This window comes from Balaenoptera acutorostrata, chromosome 7 (assembly GCF_949987535.1).
Source record: "Balaenoptera acutorostrata chromosome 7, mBalAcu1.1, whole genome shotgun sequence".
Lineage (NCBI taxonomy): Eukaryota > Metazoa > Chordata > Mammalia > Artiodactyla > Balaenopteridae > Balaenoptera > Balaenoptera acutorostrata.
Genome location: NC_080070.1, coordinates 107,886,265 through 107,909,492, shown reverse-complemented (window position 1 = coordinate 107,909,492; position 23,228 = coordinate 107,886,265). Strand labels below are relative to the sequence as shown.

Below are 23,228 nucleotides of genomic sequence, written 5' to 3'. Positions count from 1 at the left end.
TTCAATTATTAGATAACAGTGTTGTTAACTATACCAAGGTTTTAGATTTGTCTTTCTTGTCTCCTGGTGGTCTCCCCAGGATCTTATTTATTTATTTATTTTTTAAACATCTTTATTGAAGTATAATTGCCTTACAATGGTGTGTTAGCTTCTGCTTTATAACAAAGTGAATCAGTTATACACATACAATATGTTCCCATATCTCTTCCCTCTTGCAAATCCCTCCCTCCCACCCTCCCTATCCCACCCCTCTATGTGGTCACAAAGCACCGAGCTGATCTCCCTGTGCTATGCGGCTGTTTCCCACTAGTTATCTATTTTACATTTGGTAGTGTATATATGTCCATGACACTCTCTTACCCTGTCACATCTCACCCCACCCCCTCCCCATATCCTCAAGTCCATTCTCTAGTAGGTCTGTGTCTTTATTCCCGTCTTGCCATTAGGTTCTTCATGACCTTTTTTTTTTTTTTTTCCTTAGATTCCGTATATATGTGTTAGCATACTGTATTTGTTTTTCTCTTTCTGACTTACTTCACTCTGTATGACAGACTCTAACTCCATCCACCTCATTACAAATACCTCCATTTCATTTCTTTTTATGGCTGAGTCATATTCCATTGTATATATGTGCCACATCTTCTTTATCCATTCATCTGTCGATGGACATTTAGGTTGCTTCCATGTCCTGGCTATTGTAAATAGAGCTGCAATGAATGACATAAATCACAGCAAGATCCTTTTTGACCCAGCTCCTAGAGAAATGGAAATAAGAACACAAATAAACAAATGGGACCTAATGAAACTTAAAAGCTTTTGCACAGCAAAGGAAACCATAAACAAGACCAAAAGACAACCCTCAGAATGGGAGAAAATATTTGCAAATGAAGCAACTGACAAAGGATTAATCTCCAAGATTTACAAGCAGCTCATGCAGCTCAATAACAAAAAAACGAACAACCCAATCCAAAAATGGGCAGAAGACCTAAATAGACATTTCTCCAAAGAAGATATACAGATTGCCAACAGACACATGAAAGAATGCTCAACATCATTAATCATTAGAGAAATGCAAATCAAAACTACAATGAGATATCATCTCACACCGATCAGAATGGCCATCATCAAAAAATCTAGAAACAATAAATGCTGGAGAGGGTGTGGAGGAAAGGGAACCCTCTTGCACTGTTGGTGGGAATGTAAATTGATAACAGCCACTATGGAGAACAGTATGGAGGTTCCTTAAAAAACTAAAAATAGAACTACCATACGACCCAGCAATCCCACTACTGGGCATATACCCTGAGAAAACCATAGTTCAAAAAGAGTCATGTACCAAAATGTTCATTGCAGCTCTATTTACAAGAAACCACCCTCTTGATCCACTCTTCTTACTACGCTGGTCTGAGCTCTTGGCTGTGTTGTCGCAGAAGTCACCTGGCTGGTCGTGCCTCATGCCTCTCCTCCCACCTGCAGCTCCTCACCTGCGGAGTAGACCCAGCAGCGCAGGGTAGAGGGCCTTTCTGAGCAGTAACCGCCTCTATTTCTAGACCCATTTCCTGTGGCTCCGCTTCTGCTCCCCGTACCTCTGCAGCTCTCGTTTCTGCCCCTCTGGTCTCCCTCTGCTTGTCATTTCTGCAAATCTGAAGCCCGCTTCCTACCCCTTCACCTCTTTCTGCTCAGAGTCGGTTTCCTCTGTGAAACCTTTGCTCATCCCCTCCAGGCAGGGCCGACCACTTCCTGGGTGCTGCTTCCTCTCTTGGTGCACACATGGGGGCACACCGACCGGGCTGCTCGCCCGTGGGCACCTTTGTGCAAATTAGAACAAGGCACTTTATACAGCTTCCAGCGGCTGGAAACCCGTCTTAATGAGTGTGTGCGTCTAGGCCGTTTACCCTGTGAGTGGTGCTGTGTGTGTGTGTGTGTGTGTGTGTGTGTGTGTGTGTGGCGGGGGGGTGTGCCTGACTGTGCGGTTGTGCTCCGTGGCCTCGTCTGTGTTGGAATTTGTGTGAATTGTCTGTATCCCTAGCACCGTCTGTCTGACCCGGGGCAGGTCCTCAACAACCATTTGCTAATAAGCTAGAGGAAGAGCAAAGGTGTGAATACCTGCCACGCTTCTGTCTGGAAAAATAGGGAAGGCATACCTGACAAGGCCTTTTGCACTGAACGTTATGAATATATTGTAATGCCAAGACATTTTTTTTTTTTTTTTTCTTCACATCTCAGTGTCTCTGAAATCACAGATCTTAGTCAGTGTGTAATGGTGGGTGAGGGCACAGCCCTGGAGCTGGACTGCCTGGGTCTGAATCCCAGGTCTGCCACTTACACACTTACTTGTGTGACTCTGGGCGTGTTACTTAACCTTTCTGTGTCTCAGTTTACTGGTCTGTAAAATGGGGATGATAACAGTTGTTCCTACTTCATGGGGTTGTTGTGAGAATTCAGTGAACTCTTATATGCGCAGCGCTTAGAATATCACCAGGCACATAATAGCAAGAGACAGGAGTGTTAGCTATTATCAGTATCATAAAAGGCTACATAGGCACTTACTATACTGTTGTTTCTTTCTAACCCTGAGATGCTGTTTTAGTCCACTGGAGTACAGCTTACATGGACAGCACCTCGTGTCGGTGTCTGTGGGCTGGTCCCATTGTATGTGCTGCGGTCCCACACCATCTCCCGCCCACACCAGTTTTCTGGTTGCTGCAGCAAAACATGCACGGTACACAGACGGGAAACCAGCAGGCTTTGTTTTTTCTTCTCAATATGGCAGAAGAGTAAGAGGGAACAACCAGGGCCCTATATAGATAAGGCTCCTTTCAGAACTTAAACTCAACTTCTTTCATGCTGTAAAGCTTAGACTGGTAAGAAATCTTGGCTGTGTAAAACTAGAAACCAGAGAGAATTGGGTTTGAAAAAGTGATTTTATTTATTTATTTTTTGGCTGCGCCGCGCGGCTTGTGGGATCTTAGTTCCCCAACCAGGGATTGAACCCAGGCCCCTCAGCAGTGAGAGTGCGGAGTCCTAACCACTGGCCCGCCACGCAAGTCCCTGAAAAAGTGATTTTAACGTAAAGTTTTTGTCTGATTGCAGGGCAACTTTCCTTTGATGATTTTCAAGGAAGCTGGGCTACGAAGTGGCAAAAGGTAATGGCTGTTCCGGGGCCAAGTTCCCCATCAGAAGCCTCCGGGGTGTCCTCAAGTTAGACAGTAGATGAACGTCGCTCCCCAGATAGTTGTGGGTTCGCCTGGTCTTCAGTGCTCACTTGTGGCTGCAAGGCCACGTGCGGGGATGGGGTGGCTCGTGTCTGAATTGTTTAGGACGACCTTTCCCTCGTCTCTCACGCTCGCTTTAGCAACTACAGCCCTGCGGGGAGCCGCACGTAACTCCTGTTCGCTCGCTGCCCCACCCTGTTGAGCTCTCCTTCAAGTTAAGCAAGATCTGACTACAGCATTCTTTGGAGATGCTCTGCTCGTTTTCCTTATGAGACTAAATGGCTTTTCCCAGATCACATCACTGCAATTGACTTGACCCTCAACTTTGAGAAATACTCTTACCTACTATGCAGCACAGCCGAAACTCCCACAGCAGCTGGAGAACACTGATTTGGGGGTTCGGCATCTTTTTCTTAGTTGAACAAAACAGTATATAAGTAAATAATACAGGGATGATCTGAAACTTCACCCTCTTTAATTCGATTTATCTAAACGCTGGATTTGATGATATTTCTGTGTAGAACTGGTCAACTTTAGCCCTGTCAGAGGGTGTGTTTAATGATCAGTTCCCAGAAAGAGTATCCGCATGAGAAACTTTCTGCAACAGGCCTTCTTCCCTTCAGGATTCATTTACCTTCAGGTTTCAGAAATGATAGGTAGGCAGTTGTTCTTACTCTCCGTATTCTAGAAAGTGGAGAAGCAGATAGTGAGAATGTGTTTACCTTGACTCAGATCAGCCAGTGGAGGCACTAGCATTATCCCTAGTTCTGCACTGCACACCCCTTTAGGTCACATCAAAGGCTTTGTTTTCTAAAGAAGCACATACAATCTTAAGGTTAAATATGCAAACGGGGACATACATACTTATGGTTATCTTTTCCTTTATGTAAACCTGGAATTTCCATCTCTGCCCAAAATCTTTTATTTTTTATTTTTTATTTTTTTGAGAAATGTCAGCAGAGAGGGCAGAGGAATTACCTCACCTCGGGTGAGGATGCCCTCATGCAGCCTGGGTGGCCAGAGCCAGCTGGAAGCCCACAGAGAACCTGACTCACAGGCGTATTCTGTGAGGTCTTTTTTTATTTTTAATTGGCTGTCAACATTTAGAATTCAGGCAATTTTACATAAAAGACCTCTTGCAAAATCGGAAGATCCATCCAGGCCTGGCCCACGTGGTGAAGTTAGCTGGAGCCGGGCTGGAGCTGCCCGTCGGCTGAGCCGCGTGCCCCTCACTTCTCAGGGTCTGCTCATCTGTGTGACTTGTGGGGCCCGGCGCGCACGTGGACTGTGAGTCCTCTAAGCCCGTGGCCGCCTCTGCTCTATGGCCAGGTGTCCAACACGCTCCAGCAAGGCCTAGGCGCGCGCGGTGGTCGAAAGGCCACCGGGAAGGAGAGTAATTGGTGCCACTGAGACCCGCGTGCTGCCTCTAGTCCCACCTGGCCTTGGCCTTCAGGGGACGGGAGTTGAGGCCGGCGGGGTGGGCGCCCTGCATGTGCTGAGCTGTCTCCTTCCTCTCGTCTCTTCGTTCAGCCTGAAAGTCAGGACCACGGTGTCCTCATCCAGGGGGTGGGACGTTTTTCAGAATATGAAAGAAAGCAGCCAGTGACCGCTCCGGCCCATTCGGAGGCTTACAAGCCCAGCTATTGCACAAAAGGATAAGCTTCCTGTTTACCAGCCGGCGTGAGACAAAGTGGTTGTACTTCCTGGCCGTGCGGGACTTGGCACACAGGCTGCGTTCTGTCCCTCAGGACAGCAGGGCTGAATGCCGGCTCTGTGCTCAGCCCTCGCCCCCATGGCCTGGGTCCTGGATGCGGGCCACCCTTGGGAGGGCACTTCGGCTTGGGCTCCAGAACCGGCCCTGGCGTTCTGAAAGGGAAGGCGGCCTCGCCTCCTTGCTGGCTTCCTCCTTAGCTTTCCTTTCCCTGTGGGGTCCAATCCAGGCGGAGGCGCTTGGCATGAACCTGAATCTAACCGTAAATTCACATCTTTTGTTTCTCAGTCTCTAGGAAGCAGGATGTCAGTGCTTCTGGGGAAACAGGTCTTTTTTACCGGCGTGGCGGCTAGCGGGGGCTGCGCCCTTTTGCACTACCTGATACAGAGTAAGTATCCGGTGAAGCGCCCGAGGCAGGGCCGCCTCCTAGTTCTCTTGCTCCCCCCACCACCCCGTTCCTCCATCAAAGGAAATACTTCAGATGCTTTCAGCAGGTTAGAGAAAGAAGGAAGGGACTATTTTTAGAAGCCAGTACGCTGTTCCATTGGCTGTAGCTTCCTTCTTATCCTGTAATCCCTGTTTTCCCAGGAGCCACAAGAACAAATCAAAGGAGTAGGACCCATTTGCATAAGAAGCCTCAAAAAAGCAAGATGGGCTTTCACTCCAGTGCACATGCAGTAGATCCATCAAGATTTCTGAGATTATAGAAAGAACAGAGGGAAGGGGGACACCAGATGGTTCACAGGTGTGGAAAACTGGCTCTTTCTCAAGTGTCCTCAGCCTGTTTGCCTTGCCATTCTCTGCTGTTGATTTAGTGGAGGACGGGACCTTGCGCAGCGGACTCTGGCAAGAGCAGAAAATAAAAGCAGTGTCCAGGCTGGCAGAATCCTGGCAGATGCAGCTTCCAGCCCTCTGCACCCAAATTTGAATTTGTAAAGACAGGCCGCAATTATTGTGAGCAGCGAGACATTTAAGGGCATTTCCATGCTACTGGTTGCGAAGCAGCGGCAGCAGTTTTTTTCTAGACTGACTTTCTTTGAAGATCTTTTATGCCCGCCCAGCTTGGCTCCTCACCCTGACTCCGAAGCACTGTTACTTCCTGCCAGGATGTGCGCACCACCCGCAGCCAGGCAAACGGCCACGGCCCCTCCGCCCGTTCTTCCCCACCTTCCTTCAGGGCAGGCCCAGAGGTCTCTGAGTCTGGAGGTGGCCGGAGATGAGCGTTCCCAGGGATAATTCAGACCGGAACAACTCGGCAGCCCCTCCCCTCTGCCACAGGGACGGAGGCAGGACATGGCAGGAATGAGTACACTTTCGGGTCAGGGGCCTGGCAGCCTCTCCCCTTTAGGAGGCTGGGGTCGGCGGAAAGCGATAGTCCAGTGGGCTCTGCAGCCAACTCTGGCTCTAGACTAGCTGTGTGGCCTTATGGGGGGGTCTGGCTTCTTCCTGGGCCTCGGTTATCGATGTGATGAGGGGTAATATTAGTGCCTGTGTGCGAGGATGTTGTAAACGTTAATCTCACCGCCTGTGGGATACTGAGAAATCGCTCAGTGAAGATGAACTGCCTGGACCCAGCCTCTGCTGCTCCTCGGGGCTGGCACCTCGTTCATGCCCGCAGCACCCGCTTTCCCCTTTCCCGGGAAGCGGCACGGGAGGGGCGTTCTCCTTGGCCTCTGCAGGCTCGAGCCGCCTTTCCAGTCCATTCCTGTGGCTGGGCCTGCAGAGGGAAGTCTTTCTTGTTGCCGAACAAAAAACCTTACTTGGGAAGCCCACCGTCCTTTGCTCTCTCCTTGGGGCCGCTTGTCCTACCGTACACTTTCAGGGAGGTGCTTCCTGGAGTTCCTAGTAGCCTTTGGGCCAAGGATACCTGAGGCTGAGAGCAGTTTGTAAGCTTTATCTACATGAAATGTTGGCATACATCTATAAACTTGACAAGTTAGCGTTTTCATGTCCTGTTGCGTGGCCTGAGGGTTTTGTTGTTGTGGTCTATTTTATGCTGGTTTATCAGGACCTTCCTCTTAGTGGAAGGAGCAATGTTCAGAAGTCAAGTCGTAGATTCTGGCCCCAGCTCTGCCTCGAATTAGCTATATCACTTTGAGCAAGTCATGGAACCAGAGGACTTAGAACTGAAAGAAAAGTTAGAGAAGATCTGATCAGACCCCTTAGACGAAGAAAAGAGGCAACGAATGAGGTGAGGAAATAAGAGATGAAGAAATTGAGGCACAGAAAGGTCCAATACCTTGCTCAAGGTCACCTGCCACATCCCTGCAGATGCTGACTTCCTATGTTTTGGTTTTGGAGTCTCTAAAATGGACAGTTCAGAGTAGATGGTCCCTAATAATAATTCCACCCATAAATTTCATGTTTCTGTTTCCATGTTGTACATGAATTACATCATCTCGCTTTCTAGGGAGAGTATACCTGACCAAGTTCAATTAAAAAAAAAAAAAAAAGTAACCATTTTCCTTCCCCCTTAGAAGCTTTTTCCAGGGCTTCCTATTACCAGTGGGCGTTGGAGCATCTGCGCAGTCACCCTGAGGCACTGGAAGCTCTGGGCACTCCTCTCAACGTTCACTACCTCCGACTCACCGACAAGTACAACTTCGTGGACATTGCCGATGCAAAGGTAACGTGCTCCCCCTGCGAACTGCAGGCCGGGTGCCTACTGAGCGGAGGAGGGGCTGCCGTCCTCCGGAAGGAGTCTTGGAGGACGCTGGAGAAAGATGTGGGATGGGAAAATCCACTACGTACAACTGCTGCTAGGTGGTACCTAGCACCGTTTAAAAAAGCATTATGGATTAATTTATTTTCATATAGTTTTCTTCCTTTCTGGGGAATTGATGTGGCACGGAAAGCCCTGTTTGTGTTCAGGTCGCCATCTTGAACGGGAGGTTGTAGAGAAATGATGAGTGGTGGTTTGCCAGTATTTCAGCTTTGAACTTGAAATACACCTAAACTCTAGTTTTAAAGCTTATTTCCATTGCTTCCATGGAATGCCAGTCCATTTTTTCAGCTGTATCTTATCTTCTTTTATAGTTCAACTGAATATAAGAAGTGTTGTTTTCTTCTGTTTAATATGTTTTGAGTTGGAGGAATGCTTCTCAGTTGTGTGGGGAATGCAGAGATGCAGAAGGCTTTCAGGGAGTTGATAGTTTCAAATTCCAGCATAAGGCAGGGTGAAGCAAATGCCTTAGCAGAGGCCTGGGAGGGAGAGGTTAGTGGACTGGGAGGTGGTTGTGATGACAGGGGGGCCCCGCTGAGCAGCTGTGCACGAAGGCACGTGGCTGTGCTCCCTGCCAGTGTGTCCTCCGCGGAGGTGCAGCTGCCCAGGGAGGGTGTGGGCAGGGAGAACGGGCTGAGGCAACCAGAGGACTGTGACGTCGTCTTGTGAGGTGTGTGCACTTCATCGTGACAAGCAGAAGCCCTGAAGTATTTGGAGGACAGGAGTGAGCTGATCTGACCTAGTTTATTTTTTGTTGTTGTTTTTATTATTTTTAATGGAAATAGTTTTATTAGAGATATTTCCCCCCTAACTACAAAAGCAATTTGTGCTCAAGTATTCTGATAAGGATAATTGATGATGTTTTAAAAAAAATTTAATTGACGTATAGTGATTCAGTCGTTTGTTCTTGCAGATTATATTCCATTACAGGTTATTACAAGATATTGAATATAGTTCCTTGTGCTATACAGTAAATCCTTGTTGCTTATCTATTTTATATATAGTAGTATGTATCTGTTAATCCCATACTCCTAATTTATCCCTTCCCCTTTGGTAACCATAAATTTGTTTTCTATGTCTGTGAGTAAATAAATTCATTTTTATTATTTTTTAGATTCCACATATAAGTGATATCGTATAATGTTTGTCTTTCTCTGTGTGACTTATTTCACTAAGCATAATATTCTCTAGGTCCATCCATGTTGCTGCAAATGGCAATATTTCATTCTTTTTCATAGCTGAGTAATAGTCCATTTTGTGTGTGTGTGTGTGTGTGTGTGTATGTATGTATACATACCACATCTTCTTAAGCCAGTTGTCTGCTGATGGGCCCATGGGTTGTTTCCGTGTCTTGGCTATTATAAATAGAGCTGCTATGAACATTGGGGTGCATGTATCTGTTTGAATTACAGTTTTTGTTTTTTCCATATATATACCCAGGAGTGGGATTGCTGGATCGTATGGTAACTCTATTTTTAGTTTTTTAAGGAACCTCCATGCTGTTCTGCATAGTGGCTGCACCAATTTACATTCCCACAAACAGTGTAGGAGGGTTCGTTTTTCTCCATACCCTTTCTAGCATTTATTATTTGTAGATTTTTTGATGATAGCATTCTGACTGGTGTGATACCTCACTGTGGTTTTGATTTGTATTTCTCTAATAATTAGCAATATTGAGCATCTTTTCATATGCTTGTTGGCCATCTGTAGGTCTTCTTTGGAAAAATGTCTATTTAGGTCTTCTGCCCATTTTGTGATTGGGTTGTTTGTTTTTTTTGCTGTTGAGTTGTATGAGCTGTTTGTATATTTTGGGTATTAACCCCTCGTCAGTTGCATTGTTTGCAAATATTTTCTCCCATTCCGTAGGTTATCCTTTTGTTTTGTTGATGGTTTCCTTTGCTGTGTACAGGCTTTTAAGTTTGATTAGGTCCCACTTGTTTATTTTTGCTTTTATTTCTTTTGCCTTGGGAGACTGATCTAAGAAAATATTGCTACAATTTATGTCAAAGAATGTTTTGCCTATGTACTCTTGTAGGTACTTTATGGTATCATGTCTTATATTTAGGTCTTTAAATCATTTTGATTTTATTTTTGTATGTAGTGTGAGGGAATGTTCTAATATCATTTATTTACATGTAGCTGTCCAGCTTTCCCAGCACCACTTGTTGAAGAGACTGTCTTTTCTCTGTAGTATATTCTTGCCTCCTTTGTTGTAGATTAATTGACCATAGGTGTGTGAGTTTATTTCTGGGCTCTCTATTCTGTTCCATTGATTTATCTTTTTCTTTTGGTGCCAATACCATGGTGTTTTGAGGCTTTGTAGTATAGCCTGAAGTCTGGAAGTGTTATACCTCCAGCTTTGTTCATTTTTCTCAGGGTTGCTTTGGCAATTCTGGGTCTTTTGTGGTTTCATATAAATTTTAGGATTATTCTAGTTTTGTGAAAAATGTCATGGGTAATTTGATAGGGATTGCATGAAATCTGTAGATTGCTTTTGGTAGTATGGTCATTTTAACATTTTTCCAATCCAAGAGTGTGGGATATTTTTCCATTTCTCTGAATCCTTTTCAGTTTCCTTTATCAGTGTTTTATAGTTGTCAGCATATAGGTGTGTGTTTCACCCCCTTGGTTAAGTTTATTCCTAGAGTATTTTATGTTTTTTGAAGCGATTTTAAATGGGACTGTTTTACTTTCTCTTTCTGATATTTCATTATTAGTGTAAAGAAATGCAACAGATGTCTACAAATTAACCTTGTATCCTGCTACCTTGCTGAATTCATTTATTACTTCTAATAGTTTTTGTGTGGTGGTTTTCGGGTTCTCTATATAGAGTATCAGGTCATCTGCAAATAGTGACAGTTTTACCTCTTTCCTTCCAATTTACATACTTTTTCTTTTTGTGTGTGTGTGTGTGTGTGTGATTGCTGTGGCAAAGACTTGCAGTACACTGTGTTGAATAGAAGTGGTGGGACTGAGCAGCCTTGTTTTGTTCCTGAATTTAGCAGGAAGGCTTTCAGCTTTTTACTGTTGAGTATTATTATGTTGGCCTTGGGTTTGTCATAAGTGGTCTTTATTATGTTGAGATGTGTTCCCTCTATACCTACTTTGGTGAAAGGTTTTTATCATGAATGGTTGTTGAATTTTTATCAACTGCTTTTTCTGCATCTATTGTGGTGATCATGTGGTTTTTGTTAATGTGGTGTATCACAGTTGATTGATTTGTATATGTTCAACCATCCTTGTGACCCTGGAATGAATCCAACTTGATCATGGTGTATGATCCTTTTTATGTATTGTTGGATTCGCTTTGCTAATATTTTGTTGAGGGTTTTTTTGCACCTATATTCGTCAGAGATATTGGCTTGTAATTATCTTTTTTTGGTAGTGTCTTTATTTGGTTTTGGGTGCTGGTGACCTCATAGAATGAATTTGGAGGTGTTCCCTCCTCTTCAGTTTTTTTTAGAATACTTTGTATGTTTGGTAGAATTCCCCAGTGAAGCCGTCTGGTCCTGGACTTTGTTTGCAGGGGATTTTTAAATTACAGATTGTTTCACTTGCAGTGATCAGTCTGTTCAAATTATCTGTTTCTTCTTGATTCGGTCTTGGCAGGCTGTATGTTTCTGGAAACTCGTCCATTTCTTCTGTGTTGTCCAATTTGTTGGCATATAACTGTTCATACTATTCTCTTATGATTCTGTATCTCTGTGATAACTGTTGTTATTCCTCCTCTTTCATTTCTTATTTTATCGGGGTCCTATTTCTTGGTGAGCCTGGCTTAGAGGTTTGTTGATTTTGTTTATCTTTTCAGAAAACCAGCTCTTGGTTATACTGATCTTTTCTGTTGTTTTTTTGATCTATTTATTTCCTCTCTGATCTTTATTATTTCCTTCCTTCTGCTGACTTTGTTCTTTTTCTGACTCCTTTAGATGGTAGGTTAGATTGAGATTTTTATTTCTTGAGGAGGGTGTGTATTGCTGTCAACTCTCCTCTTAGAACTGCTTTATGGTCCAGGTCAGAGTATGGACCAATTTGCTAGAAATAGTTCCCCCCTTTTAAACAGTGGACTCTTTTTGTTTTTTTGGGGGTTTTTTTTTTCTATTTTATTATGAAAGTTTCAAACATACAGAAAAGATCAAAGAATTTATGCTGTGGAACCCATATATCTGTTACCTGGATTCTGTAACTAATATTTTGCTCAATGTGCTTTATCCCATACCTGTTTGTCTAGCTCTACCTTATCTGTTCTTGAACCTATCTTATTATTTTCAAATATCCATATACTTCACCTTTAAATACATAAGCCATATATATCATTAACTAGAGCTTAATATATTTTGAGGTAAAATTTACATTCTGTGAAAGGTACACATCTAACTGTCCTGATGAATTTTAACAAATGCATCCACCTGTGCAACTCAAGCCCCTACCTACATGTAGACTGTTCCCATCACCTGAGAGCTGCCTCATGCCCTTCCCAGTTGGTCCTCTCACATCCCCCCAGCTCCAGCAGAGGCACTTTCTGACATTTTTTTCCCAACCTAGTTTGGTCTAAGACATGGAATCATGCATTATATACTCTTGGGTAAGGCTCTTTCACTCTACATGTTTTTGACCTTCATCCATGTTGTTGCATATATCGGTAGTTCTTTAACCGTGGATTTTAAAATAATCATTGCAAGTACTCAGAGCATTGAGTTTGGCACATAAGGTCTCCTTGCCAGATAGGAGCACTGCCGTTGACCTCACCAGGCCATCCAAAGAGGGGCAGGGCATTTGAAGGGAGCCAGATGGAAAATAAGGTGAATTCTTCAGCTAGGCTCCAGTTCAAAAACAACCAGGTTCTGTGGATAATCACTGGATTTTATAGGTTATCCCTTGAGAGGGCAGGACTGTATCCACTTACGTCTCTCTTTTTATACCCCCAGCTGAAGATCCCTGTCTCTGGACCCAGGTCAGAGGGCCATCTCTATGTCAGCTCATCCAGAGACGCCCCCTTTAAGAGGTAAGGTGGGAAAGTGGGTGGGAATCAGGCTGCAGGAGGAGAACCTTCTGATGGAAACGATTTCCATTTTCAATTGTAGTTATATGACTGTGACAGTAAGAATTAGTTTTTCAAGGCTTGAGAAGTTTCACAGCTTGGACAGCATGCCACTACTTGGGCTCTTAAGCTCAGTCCAGACATTTTATCCAGTGCGCGCTACTGAATTTGAAGAACGTTACAGTGGTAGTGGTCTAGGTCTGCCATAACTTAATGCTATGTCACAGCTTCCAACGCTGCTGCCTCCGTCGTTACAAATGAACAGAGGCATGGGTTCCTGTTCCAGAATTATTCGTCACATTCTTTAAATAAGCTCTCTACCCCATTAATTGGCTTTTCTTGTCTGGCTGCCGGTAGCTACACTCGCTCACTTCCCCCACGGGAAGCCTCTCTCAGAGATGTTTGCTGTTTAGCCGGGATGTGTTTTAATTCTCAAGGACAAGAGGAGCAGGCAGCCCCTGCCTGGCTCCTCTGGACTCGCTGACCCCTGAGCCTGGGGTTAGTGGGGGAGCTGGCCGGCTTCCAGCCAGGGGCGGACGGTCCGGGCGGGGTGGGGGTGGGGATTAGCAAAAGGGGAGGAGTGAGCTGCCCCTTCCCTTCCCTGGGGTCAGCCAGTCATTGTTAAACTTGCCTTGATGGTGATGCTGGTTAAATAACGTGAGCCTGGAACAAAAGGTTAAAACGTTAACATACTGCTAACATAAAACAGTGTTTAAAAGACTTAAGACATTCCTAACAACTGCTTTTTTCCTTTTAACCCATGTCTTTTGCCTCAGTGTTTCGTTGACTAGAGACTATACTTTTGGTTTCTCTCAGGTGGAACCTTCAGGAGGTCTTCTTAGAGCTCAAGGATGGCCAGCAGATTCCCTTGTTCAAGCCCAGTGGGGAGAACAGCAACGAGCTGAAAAAGGAGTGAAGGTGATCAAAGACCAGCCCCTCCCAGCCTGGCCTCCCTCCTCCCCACGCGCACCCCCGTGGCTGCAGGCCAGCCCCCAGGTCGGGCTGGCTGCACGTGTGGGCATATAGTGATCTCAGGATCATTCTAATTTGACCACAGTGAACCCTGCTGAAGTTTTTAATTTCATCAGAAAGTTACTATAATTTATAAAAATTTGAAAGTTCTCTGTATAGAAGCAAAGCACAGAATGAAAGGAATCAGTATTAATAATGTTGATTTCTCATCTCTTTTCCTCTTCTCCCCTCTACCCCAGTTTTCAGCCCTATCAATGAGAAGGTTTTCTAGTACCAAAAAGATTTTTAATTAATTGTTAACCTCAGAATGCTGTGGGAGAACAAGCACTTCTGTTTGGTTGCTCTATGTTAAGTAGCTTGTGGACGTATCTAAAGCACTTGGAATTTTTTTTCTTTTTTTTGCTTCATTGTTGTTTTATTTTCTTCTTTTATTTAGTCACCAACTGTCTGCCTGACTGAAGATTTACAAAATAACTGCTTTAATGCAAACATTTTGAAAGCTTAAAATATTTATATGTACAAAAGCACGTGAAACATAGGAAAGTTAGTTTAAAGCTAACAGGCCCTTACACATCTTCTTTCCACACAACTTAACTACATAGTAGAGAATCTTACCTGTAGGTTTTATTAGTCTTGCAAGGGGACAAAGATCTTCCTTCCCTCTGAGCACCAGAGCCTACAAAACCCAGAAATCTGTCACCTTTGCTTTGAAAAGGCCAGTTTAACCCCCTCAGTATTCCTAGGCTTAAACGCAGTTGTAATAAAGGACATTTATGAGCTCCTTTACTGTATTCTTAATATTCATTGGAGGGGAGCCTCTCAGAAAAGATTAAGCTTAAATGTGCCAGTATAGAGTACAAGGCCTTTCATCGTTTTGGAAGTTATTTCTGTCCTGTAATTTCTTTCTTTAAAAAATATGCTCTTTGAATAGACCATGAAGTGAAAAAGTAGGTCTTTCCCTGAGAGCTTTTATTGATAAATACTACGATCTATACAGTCTTTCTTGTGCTGCTTTATTCTTTAACCATTACATACCGTTCTGTTGTGTACATGTCACTTTATATAGTGCCTCATACCTGGCTGTTCTATAACAGCTTTTACTTACTTTCAGTGTTTGCTGGATTTTTTTCTTGCTATGGCCAAGCCACAGAAAACCAGGGCCTGAGTGGACCTTCTGTTCTGAAGTAAAAGCAAGTAACAGTTTGTATGAAGAGGCTTTCCTAACCCAACTGACAGGAAATAGTATTATGTAGTGAAAAGATCCTTGATTTCTGTTTGAAAGTCACCATCTTGGGTATTTTTTCCAGTTAAGCGTATTTCCATGTACTTCTTACTGCCTTTATGGTTGATTTTGAACAGGCCAGAACCCGGTGCTTGCAGTAGACATTGTCCTTTCTTTTCTTGAAGCAATGCTGTATACCTGCAGCCCACTACTTCCTGTGTGTCTAGTAATCACTGTGAGTCAGCCATGGACTCACCGTTTGAGCACGTGTTCCCAGCACACCCCATAAGAGTCAGCCCAGCAGTGACTGGAGAAAGGGCTTCACTAGAATTGTAAGAATTATAGATTTGTCAAGACTGCAGAAGAGCAATCACAGCCAGCAAATGGCAGTAGGGCTCCCATGCACCTCTACTAAGCTGCTGTATGGTCTCTGCTCACAAGCGGCTCACGTAATACTGGACTAGGAGAGTTCCAAGCAGCGGTGCTAAAACGAGGCGGGAGAGAGACCGATCAGGGGGAATCCGGGAGGCCAGTCAACTCAGTCCTCCTCTTGGGGGACTGCTGACCTCATGGGCTTTGAGATCTAAGATTGCAGACGTGATGGAGACTGCCGTGCAAACAGAAAAAAACATGAAAACAGGCCTCAGCCGGGGAGGTGTGAGCTCTGCTCCAGAAAGATGATCTGCCATTTGGCCAGTGTATAGGTTAGCTGAAGATACGGTAAAAGCAGGCCCTGGACAGGTGAGGTGGCCAGAGTGTGAATGCCAGCATTAGCATTCTGCATTGAGCTTGTAGCCATCAGGTTCTGGAGTAAGTATATGATTCTACTGTTAATGAAGGGTTAAGAGACTGTGCTGAATTATTACTGACAAGACCTGTACGACTTTCAAATAAATCACTGATTTTACTGTCATTTATCCCATTTTTCTAGATTTGGCTTCCCCCTCCTTCTCTTCCTTCCAACCGGTCCCCACTCACCAATCCAGGGATTTAGTAATACCTGATGAGATAAGGTTCTGCTGCTCCCAGTTTTGGTAAAGTTGCATTCAGCAAAGATGAAGCTAAGCTAAATGACACCCACGTGAAGCAGCCAGCGCTTCACCGACGGTGGCCTCTGCCCCCTGGCACAGCGGGAAGGCCAGGGCTTGCTGAAGGCTGCTCGACTCTGCTGTTTCCAGCCTGTCGTGTGAAAAGTATGAAGAAATACTTACCCATCCCTGGTCTTACAGGCGAGGCAGCGTTTATACTGCTTGTTGGGAGGCTTGGGCAAAAGACGCTTTATCCACAGGACGCCCCGTGAAGGGGCTGGGGGCGGTCAAGGAGGAGGTGAGGGGGTGATGATGGGAAGAGCCTTGCCTCCTCGGCAACCTATCCGCCCTCCAGGCTTGTCTTTCCACCGACTTCAGCAGTTGCTCAGTCGAAAGTGCTGTCAAGAATGTGTACAGAAAAACTGACATTTTACGATCCAGGGTTCAAAAGTGGGAGTTGAAAATATTAGAAACATGCCTCAGTATCATAGATCACATGTGGTATATTAAATGCCTTTCACTATTAAATAATGAGCATTCAAGGCAGAACTATTATACTTATCTTTTAAATTTGTGTGTCAATAATTACCTTGCGTCTTAATAAGGTAATTTCTTACTTCCAAATTATTTTTATGAAGTAAGAAACTATAGGCCAATCCCTCTCAGGAATGTTGCAAAATTCTAAATAAAATATTAGCAAACTGAATCCAGTGACTGACATACAGTAAGTGGTATATTGTATTTGTCACAAAATATTTTGGTGCCTCTCTTGCACTGCCTCCCTTCTCTATGGGGAGATTATACTTCCCTGCCTGTTGAACTTAGGCTGTGTGATTTGTTCCGGCCAGTGAATTGTGAGTGGAAATGACATGCAACTTCTGAGTAAGAAGTTTTAAGTGCCAGCCCTTGGTTTGCCACGTCTTGTTTGCTCTCTTTCCTGAGATCGGAAATGTTCCAGATGGCAGCTATTCCAAGGACCTGGGTGCTGGAATGAAGATGACGTGTAGCAGAGCTACAGCTGAGCCACAGTGTGACGGGGTAGCATGAGCGAGAAATAAACCCTTGTAAGCCCTGAGGATCGGGGGCCGTTTTCACTCCAGCTTAACCAGACTGCACCGTGACTAAGAGAGTTTATTCCAGGAGTGCAGGGGTGGTCCCATAGTAGGAGCACCACCAGTTCATCACGTTAGTAAAGCCAAGGGGGGAATTATACGCTGATTTTGACAGAGACAAAAATTAAGTATTCACATTAAAAATAAATGAGAATTAATAGATAAGGGATATGTGTGTGTGTGTATATATATATTATATTCTCAAAGCCAACATCTTAGTTGGGAAACTAGTAGAGGTTTCTACAAGATAAGGATGCACTCTATTGACTGTTATTTATTGTAACATTATATTGTATCCAACACAATTAGAAAAAACAAAACAACAAACCCCAAAAAACAAGAGGCCTAAATATTAGAAGAGTAAGGCAATTAATTACTGTTTACATAGATTTTATATCTGCAAGCTGCAACGCAATCCATGGATCAATACCGAGTATTTAGTAAAGTAGAGGATGTAAGATTAATTATAGAAACAATATTCTTCATGTAAACAAAGAATAACCAGTTAGAAGAAGTAATGGAGAGCAGACAATACTTAAAATAGCAAAAAGCAAACCCAAACAAAAACTACTTAGGAAAAAAGTGAGCAAGAAATCTGCAAAACTTGTATGAGAGATGTTAAAACACACTACTGAAAGGTACGAATGTAGAACTGGACAAAGGGAAAGACACACTATGTTCTTGGATGGCAGGATTCTTTATCATAAAGATGTCAGTTCTCCCTGAGTTAAATTTAATGTGATGATACCAGGGATTTTTAAACGTTAGACAAGCTAATTAATTATAAATTCCTTTGGAAGAAGAAATAAGCAAAGATAGCTAGGAAATCCCTGCAAAGGAAGAGTAAGGAGGGGGGGGGGCTAGTCTTACAGACATTAACACATATTTGTAAATAAAATAATGAAGTGCTGGCACATGAAGAGACAATGCAATGAAAATATAGACATGCATATGGAAATCTGGTTATGGTAAAGCAGCATCTAAATCAGGGAGGGAGAGGAAGACATTTGAAAAGTGATGTTGGAACAACCTGATAGCCATATGCAAAAAGATGAAATTGGATCCATTGCTCACCATACATTCCAATTGGATCAAAAGATCTAAATGTAAAAATGAAACCATCTAAGCACTAGCAGAAAAATATGGGTGAATTCTTTTATAACCCAGAAGTGGAGAAACTCACCTAACCATGATTCGTTATAGAATAAGGAAAATTGACTGTATAAAAACAAATTTCTGCATGTCTAAAAATGCCAAAAGCAAAGCAAAAAGCAAATGATAAATGGGAAAATATTTACAATATAAATCACAAAGCTTAACATCCCTAATTTCTAAAGAGTGAAAGTTGACAAAACAGTAACCCAATAGAAAAATGGGCAAAAGATATGTATTCACAGAAAAGAAATGCAAGTGACTCAAACACATTAAAAAAAAAAAAAGGGTCAACCTCACTCTTATAAATTCAAACTACAGGAAGATACCATTTTTCTTCTAGCAAATTGGCAATAATCCCTAAATTTGAGAACATATTTTCTCAAAAGGCTATGGGGAAATAAGCATTTTTAAATTGCTGGTGTAAAGACAAAATGAAACAACACCTGTGGAAGGGAATTTGACAATATCTAGAAAAATGTCACATACACTTACCATTCTATGCAGCAATCCCACATCTAAGATTTTATCCCAAAGTATGCTGGCAAAAAATACAAAATGCCATTTATGTAAGATTATTTAATGTAACACTATTTGTAACAGCAAACAAACAACCCAGATACAACCCAAGTATCCATCGACAGAATGGGTTGAATAAACGTTGACTTCCATACAGTTGAGGAGACTGTACTTGTGAGAAGGAATGTTATATACGCTTGTGTATATGTATGCATACGTTAGCTTCTACTTTCAAAAAGAAACAACAGAAGAATAACTAAAATCAGTACAAGTAGTTACCTTTGGGGAAGTAAACAAATGGCCAGGGGATGTAAGGAGGAAACAGGGATGGAAGCTGTACTTTCCTGAATGTACCTTGTTTTACACTTCTGACTTTGAAATCATGCTGTTTTGTTTTTACATAATTTAAAAATAAAATCACAAAGAAAAAAAATCTTTAAAATGCTTCTTAAAATATTGAAACAAATGAACCATATAGAGAAGAAATATTTCAAGTGACTTTCAAACAGTTCTGACTCAACATCCTTGGTGGGATATATCCTCATGGCAAAAAGGAACCTGAAGAAATTTTAAACTACGTTCAGTGGTCTAGTGTTAGCGCCCACGCACACGCGCACACACACACTCACTGGAGACTTCCTCCTTTCTGTACTTGTCACTCCTCCAACAGAGAGAGAAAACCTGGCTCTCATAATCCGAGGTGTATTTACTAATTTGCTTAAATCTAAAATACACAGAAGGGAGTTCTCCTACTGTCAACTTTAAAAAGCAAAAACCCCCAGGAGGAACAAGATGGAGTAGACACACGTTTCCCTACTCTTCCCACTAAGCACAGCTAAAACCCTAGACATTTATCAAACACACTGAAAAATGAAAAGAAGGCAGATTGGCTAAGGACCTTGGGACCCAAGTGATAACAGCAGTGAGTTCCCTGGGCTTTCTTTTGCCTCACATGTCCCAGACTAGCTGCTGGTGAAACCAGCAGCCTAGAAACACCAATGGCTGCAACAACAAAAGCCAAGAAAAGCCTGCTTTCTCAAGCTAAAGAACTTTCACACAGTAATCGCCCTATTCTAGCCAGATACCATGGAAAAAAACATGGCCCCAACCCTACCCTAGCCTGTCAACAAAGGCCAGGTGGAGAGCTGAGACTTGCTCCCCTTACTCAGCTAGAATGAGGCCTTCCCCGCCCGCCCCTCTGGCCCCTGTCCTCTGTGGGGGGTGGCAGTGGTGAAGGCCCAGGGGAGCTACACCCTCCTTTCCTGCCCGCTGATACTCCCACCCCCCGTGGCATCAGTGGAGCCCCTATTCTTCAGTGGGAAGCTGTAAGGAGGTACCCCTCCCCCTGCCTGGGTGTCAAAAGAGGCCAAGGGGTGAGCCTGGACCTTCACCCCCAACTGGCAGCAGTGAGGAGGCAGTGTACATACCGCCACTTCACCTACCGGTATGGTGGTATCAGAAAAGGCCTGCTTTTAAAACAAGATTTAGACGAGATCCAGAGTTCCGTGACGTAAAGCCAGATGTCCGGTATACAATAGAAAACCACGCTTTTATACCAAGAACCAGGAAAATCTCAAACTGAAAAGAAGGAAAGAATCAGGAACTCAAAGATAAAATAGAAATTACTCAATCTGAGCAGAGAAAACAGACCGACAATAATACCTGTGGTTCTATAACAAAAAAATCTAGCATTCATGTCATTGGAGTCCCAGGAGAAGAGAAAGGTGGGGCTGAAAAAAGCATTTGAAAGAATTAACGTCGGAAAAGTTTCCAAATTTGGCAAAAGACATAAACCTATATATTTAAGAAGCCAAGTGGAACCCAAACAGCGTAAACCTAAAGAAATCTATGATAAGACAAACTTCTGAAAACTAAAGGCAAAGAAAAAAGCTTGAAAGCAGCAAGACAGAAATACCACCTTACCTATAGGGGAAAGATAATTCAGATGATAGCTCTCTCCTCATAAACCATGGAGGCCAGAAAAATGGCGCAAAATTTTTCAAGTTCTAAAAGAACTGTCAACTCTGAATTCTGCATCTGATAAAATTATTCTTCAGGAATGAAGGAAATATAAAGACTTTCCAGATGATAGAAAACAAAAAGAATTTGCTTGAATAGACCTCCCTTAAAAGAATGACAAAAGGAAGTTCTTGAAACAGAAAATGTTTAGAAAAAAAAGTCTTGGAACATCAGGAAGGAAGAACAATGGAAAAAGCAGAAACATGGGTAAATATGATAGACTTTCCTTCTCCTCTTGAGTTATCTCAGGAATTGTTTGGTGGTGGAAACAAAACGTATAACATCGTCTGATGTACTATGTACCTGAACTGGTAAAATGTTGGCATCAACCCATCTTTGTTGCTATGAAATAGTTCTGTATCTAAATTGTGGTTACAGGAAACTACTACATGTGATAGAATGGCATAGAACTATTCACATGCACTGCTCAGATGTCAGTCTCCTGGTTTTAGCACTGTACTACAACCACGTAAGATGTGTCTGTACTACCATCTTTCCAACTCCTTGTAAGTCTAAAAACTTTGTATTTTGAAATAATTGTAAAGGTGTAGGACAAGGACACTGAATATGCTGCTTTGAAAGGGGCAAAGATGAGGTGATAATCCTTTCCTTCCCTCCTGAATAATCTCCAGCTCTCTGAGGATTAAACATCTCTCTTCCTAAATATCTTGATTTTTTTTTTTTCCTCCTAGGTACATTTCTCTCACAAGTTATTAGAAAACTGGTCACTTTACAATAATGGAGATAACCAAGAGATACTAATTTTCATGAAAACTGATCAGTGTATTGAAACTAAGAGAACATTTTTATGTAAAAATGTTGTTATACTATTGCTGATGACATATTTAGTAAAAATAGTTTAGTTATAGTAGATAAAATTCACTTGTTTTAATAAAAACTGTAAGAACGAATCCAAAGCCCTGAGATTATTCTGCCATGTAAAATGAACTGCTCCCCAAAGGACTGTGTCAGTATTGGTTTGAAATAGGAAATATCTCCTATTTAAAATATGTTTAGATTACAATAGCCTGGGGTGGGGGGGTTGGCAAACTTATTCTGTAAAGGGCCAGAGAGTAACTATTTTAGGCTGATTAGGCCATAAGATCTCTGTTGCAACTACTCAACCCTGCAGGTTTTCCCATGAAAGCAGCTGTAGACAAATGCAAGTGAACAGGCTGTGTTCCAAGAAAGCTTCATTTACCAAACAGGCCACAAGGGTATAATGTGCTGACCTCTGTACCAGCCTAATCTCAGGTTACCTATCCTCCAGTCATTAACAAAAATTCATCCACAATCAAGCTACACAAAAATAATTTTAAAAAATGATTGTTTATGGACATTAATATGTAGCCAAAGGTAGACTCCACTGAGGTAAAAGCCCTGGAAAGCTCAACGATTCTATCCTCTGTTTTGCCGGCAGCTGTTAAGATCCTGGGCAAACCACATATTCCCTCTGAGATTCTATTACCTCCTCTCTACTTTGAGAGAATTAGAGGAGGGTATGTTATTCCTTCCCAATTTTGTTACCATGAATTTCAATTCAGCAGACTTACTTCCACTCTTACCAACAAAACTTTAGGCCAAGACTTTAAATGAAGAGTTTCAAAAGTACACTCATTTTTATTTGAATAATTTATAACATAGGTCTGATTAAGCACAATGAGCTAAAACTGACCACTGGAGGATTAGGAGTATCAAAAACCAAAACTGAAAAGAGTATCCAAAACAATAGCATTAAATAACAAAATACACAGGGATAAAGTTCACAAAGGATGTACAAGGACTCTACACTGAAAAATATAACACAATGCTGAGAAAAATTAAAATGAAATGAACAAACGGGAATACACACTATGTTCATAGACTGGAAGAATCGTTACAAAGTCAAATTGATCGATAGATTCGATGAATCTCAAAATCCCACAAGGCTTTTTTAGGGGGTGATTTTGGTAGAAGTTGACAAACCAACGCTAAAATTTCTTCAGAAATGCCAAGGACCTAGAATAAACAACAATCTCAAAAATGAAGGCATTGGAAGTCCTATTGTACTTGACATCAAGACAAAAAATTCTGACAAAAAGATAAGCAAATAAATTAATGAAACAGAAGAGTGTGCAGAAGTAGATCCACAGACATACGGTCAGATGATTTTAGGCAAGGACAGCAAAACAATTCAATGAGGAAAGGAAAATCGGTCTGACAAATGGTGCTGGAACAACTACATATTCATACGGAAAACAAGGACACTTGACCCCTACCTAACACCAAAGAGGACAAAGGTGTAAAGTGGATCGTGGGCCTGAACATAAAACTATAAAGCTTAAAAAAAATCTTCATGACTTTGGGGTAGGTAAGGGCTTCTTAAAGAGGGTATAGAAAGTATTAACCATAAAACAAAAATTGATGAATTGGACTTCATCGAAATTACACCTACCTTCTCATCAAAAGACACTTGAGAAAACGGACAATCCACAGTCATTAAAAAATATTTGTAACATGTAAATCCTATAAAGGACTT

General features: G+C 42.5%; 1 protein-coding gene across 6 annotated transcripts in view; it reads left to right on the top strand.

Moving 5' to 3' along the window:
• LOC103007417 (cytochrome c oxidase assembly factor 1 homolog) overlaps positions 1 to 18,138 on the top strand; it is a 94,127-nt gene extending 75,989 nt beyond the window's left edge. For 4 of the 6 annotated variants that reach the window (XM_007187719.2, XM_007187726.3, XM_007187720.3 and 1 more), the window contains 5 exons: positions 3,094 to 3,146; positions 5,215 to 5,314; positions 7,404 to 7,552; positions 12,574 to 12,650; positions 13,503 to 15,793. In XM_007187719.2, coding sequence (XP_007187781.1) covers positions 5,230 to 5,314; positions 7,404 to 7,552; positions 12,574 to 12,650; positions 13,503 to 13,602 — 411 coding nt within the window. In that variant the 5' untranslated portion in view covers positions 3,094 to 3,146; positions 5,215 to 5,229 and the 3' untranslated portion in view covers positions 13,603 to 15,793. The other 2 variants (XM_057550513.1, XM_057550514.1) reach the window with 2 other exon arrangements.
• The last annotated feature ends 5,090 nt before the right edge of the window (positions 18,139 to 23,228 follow it).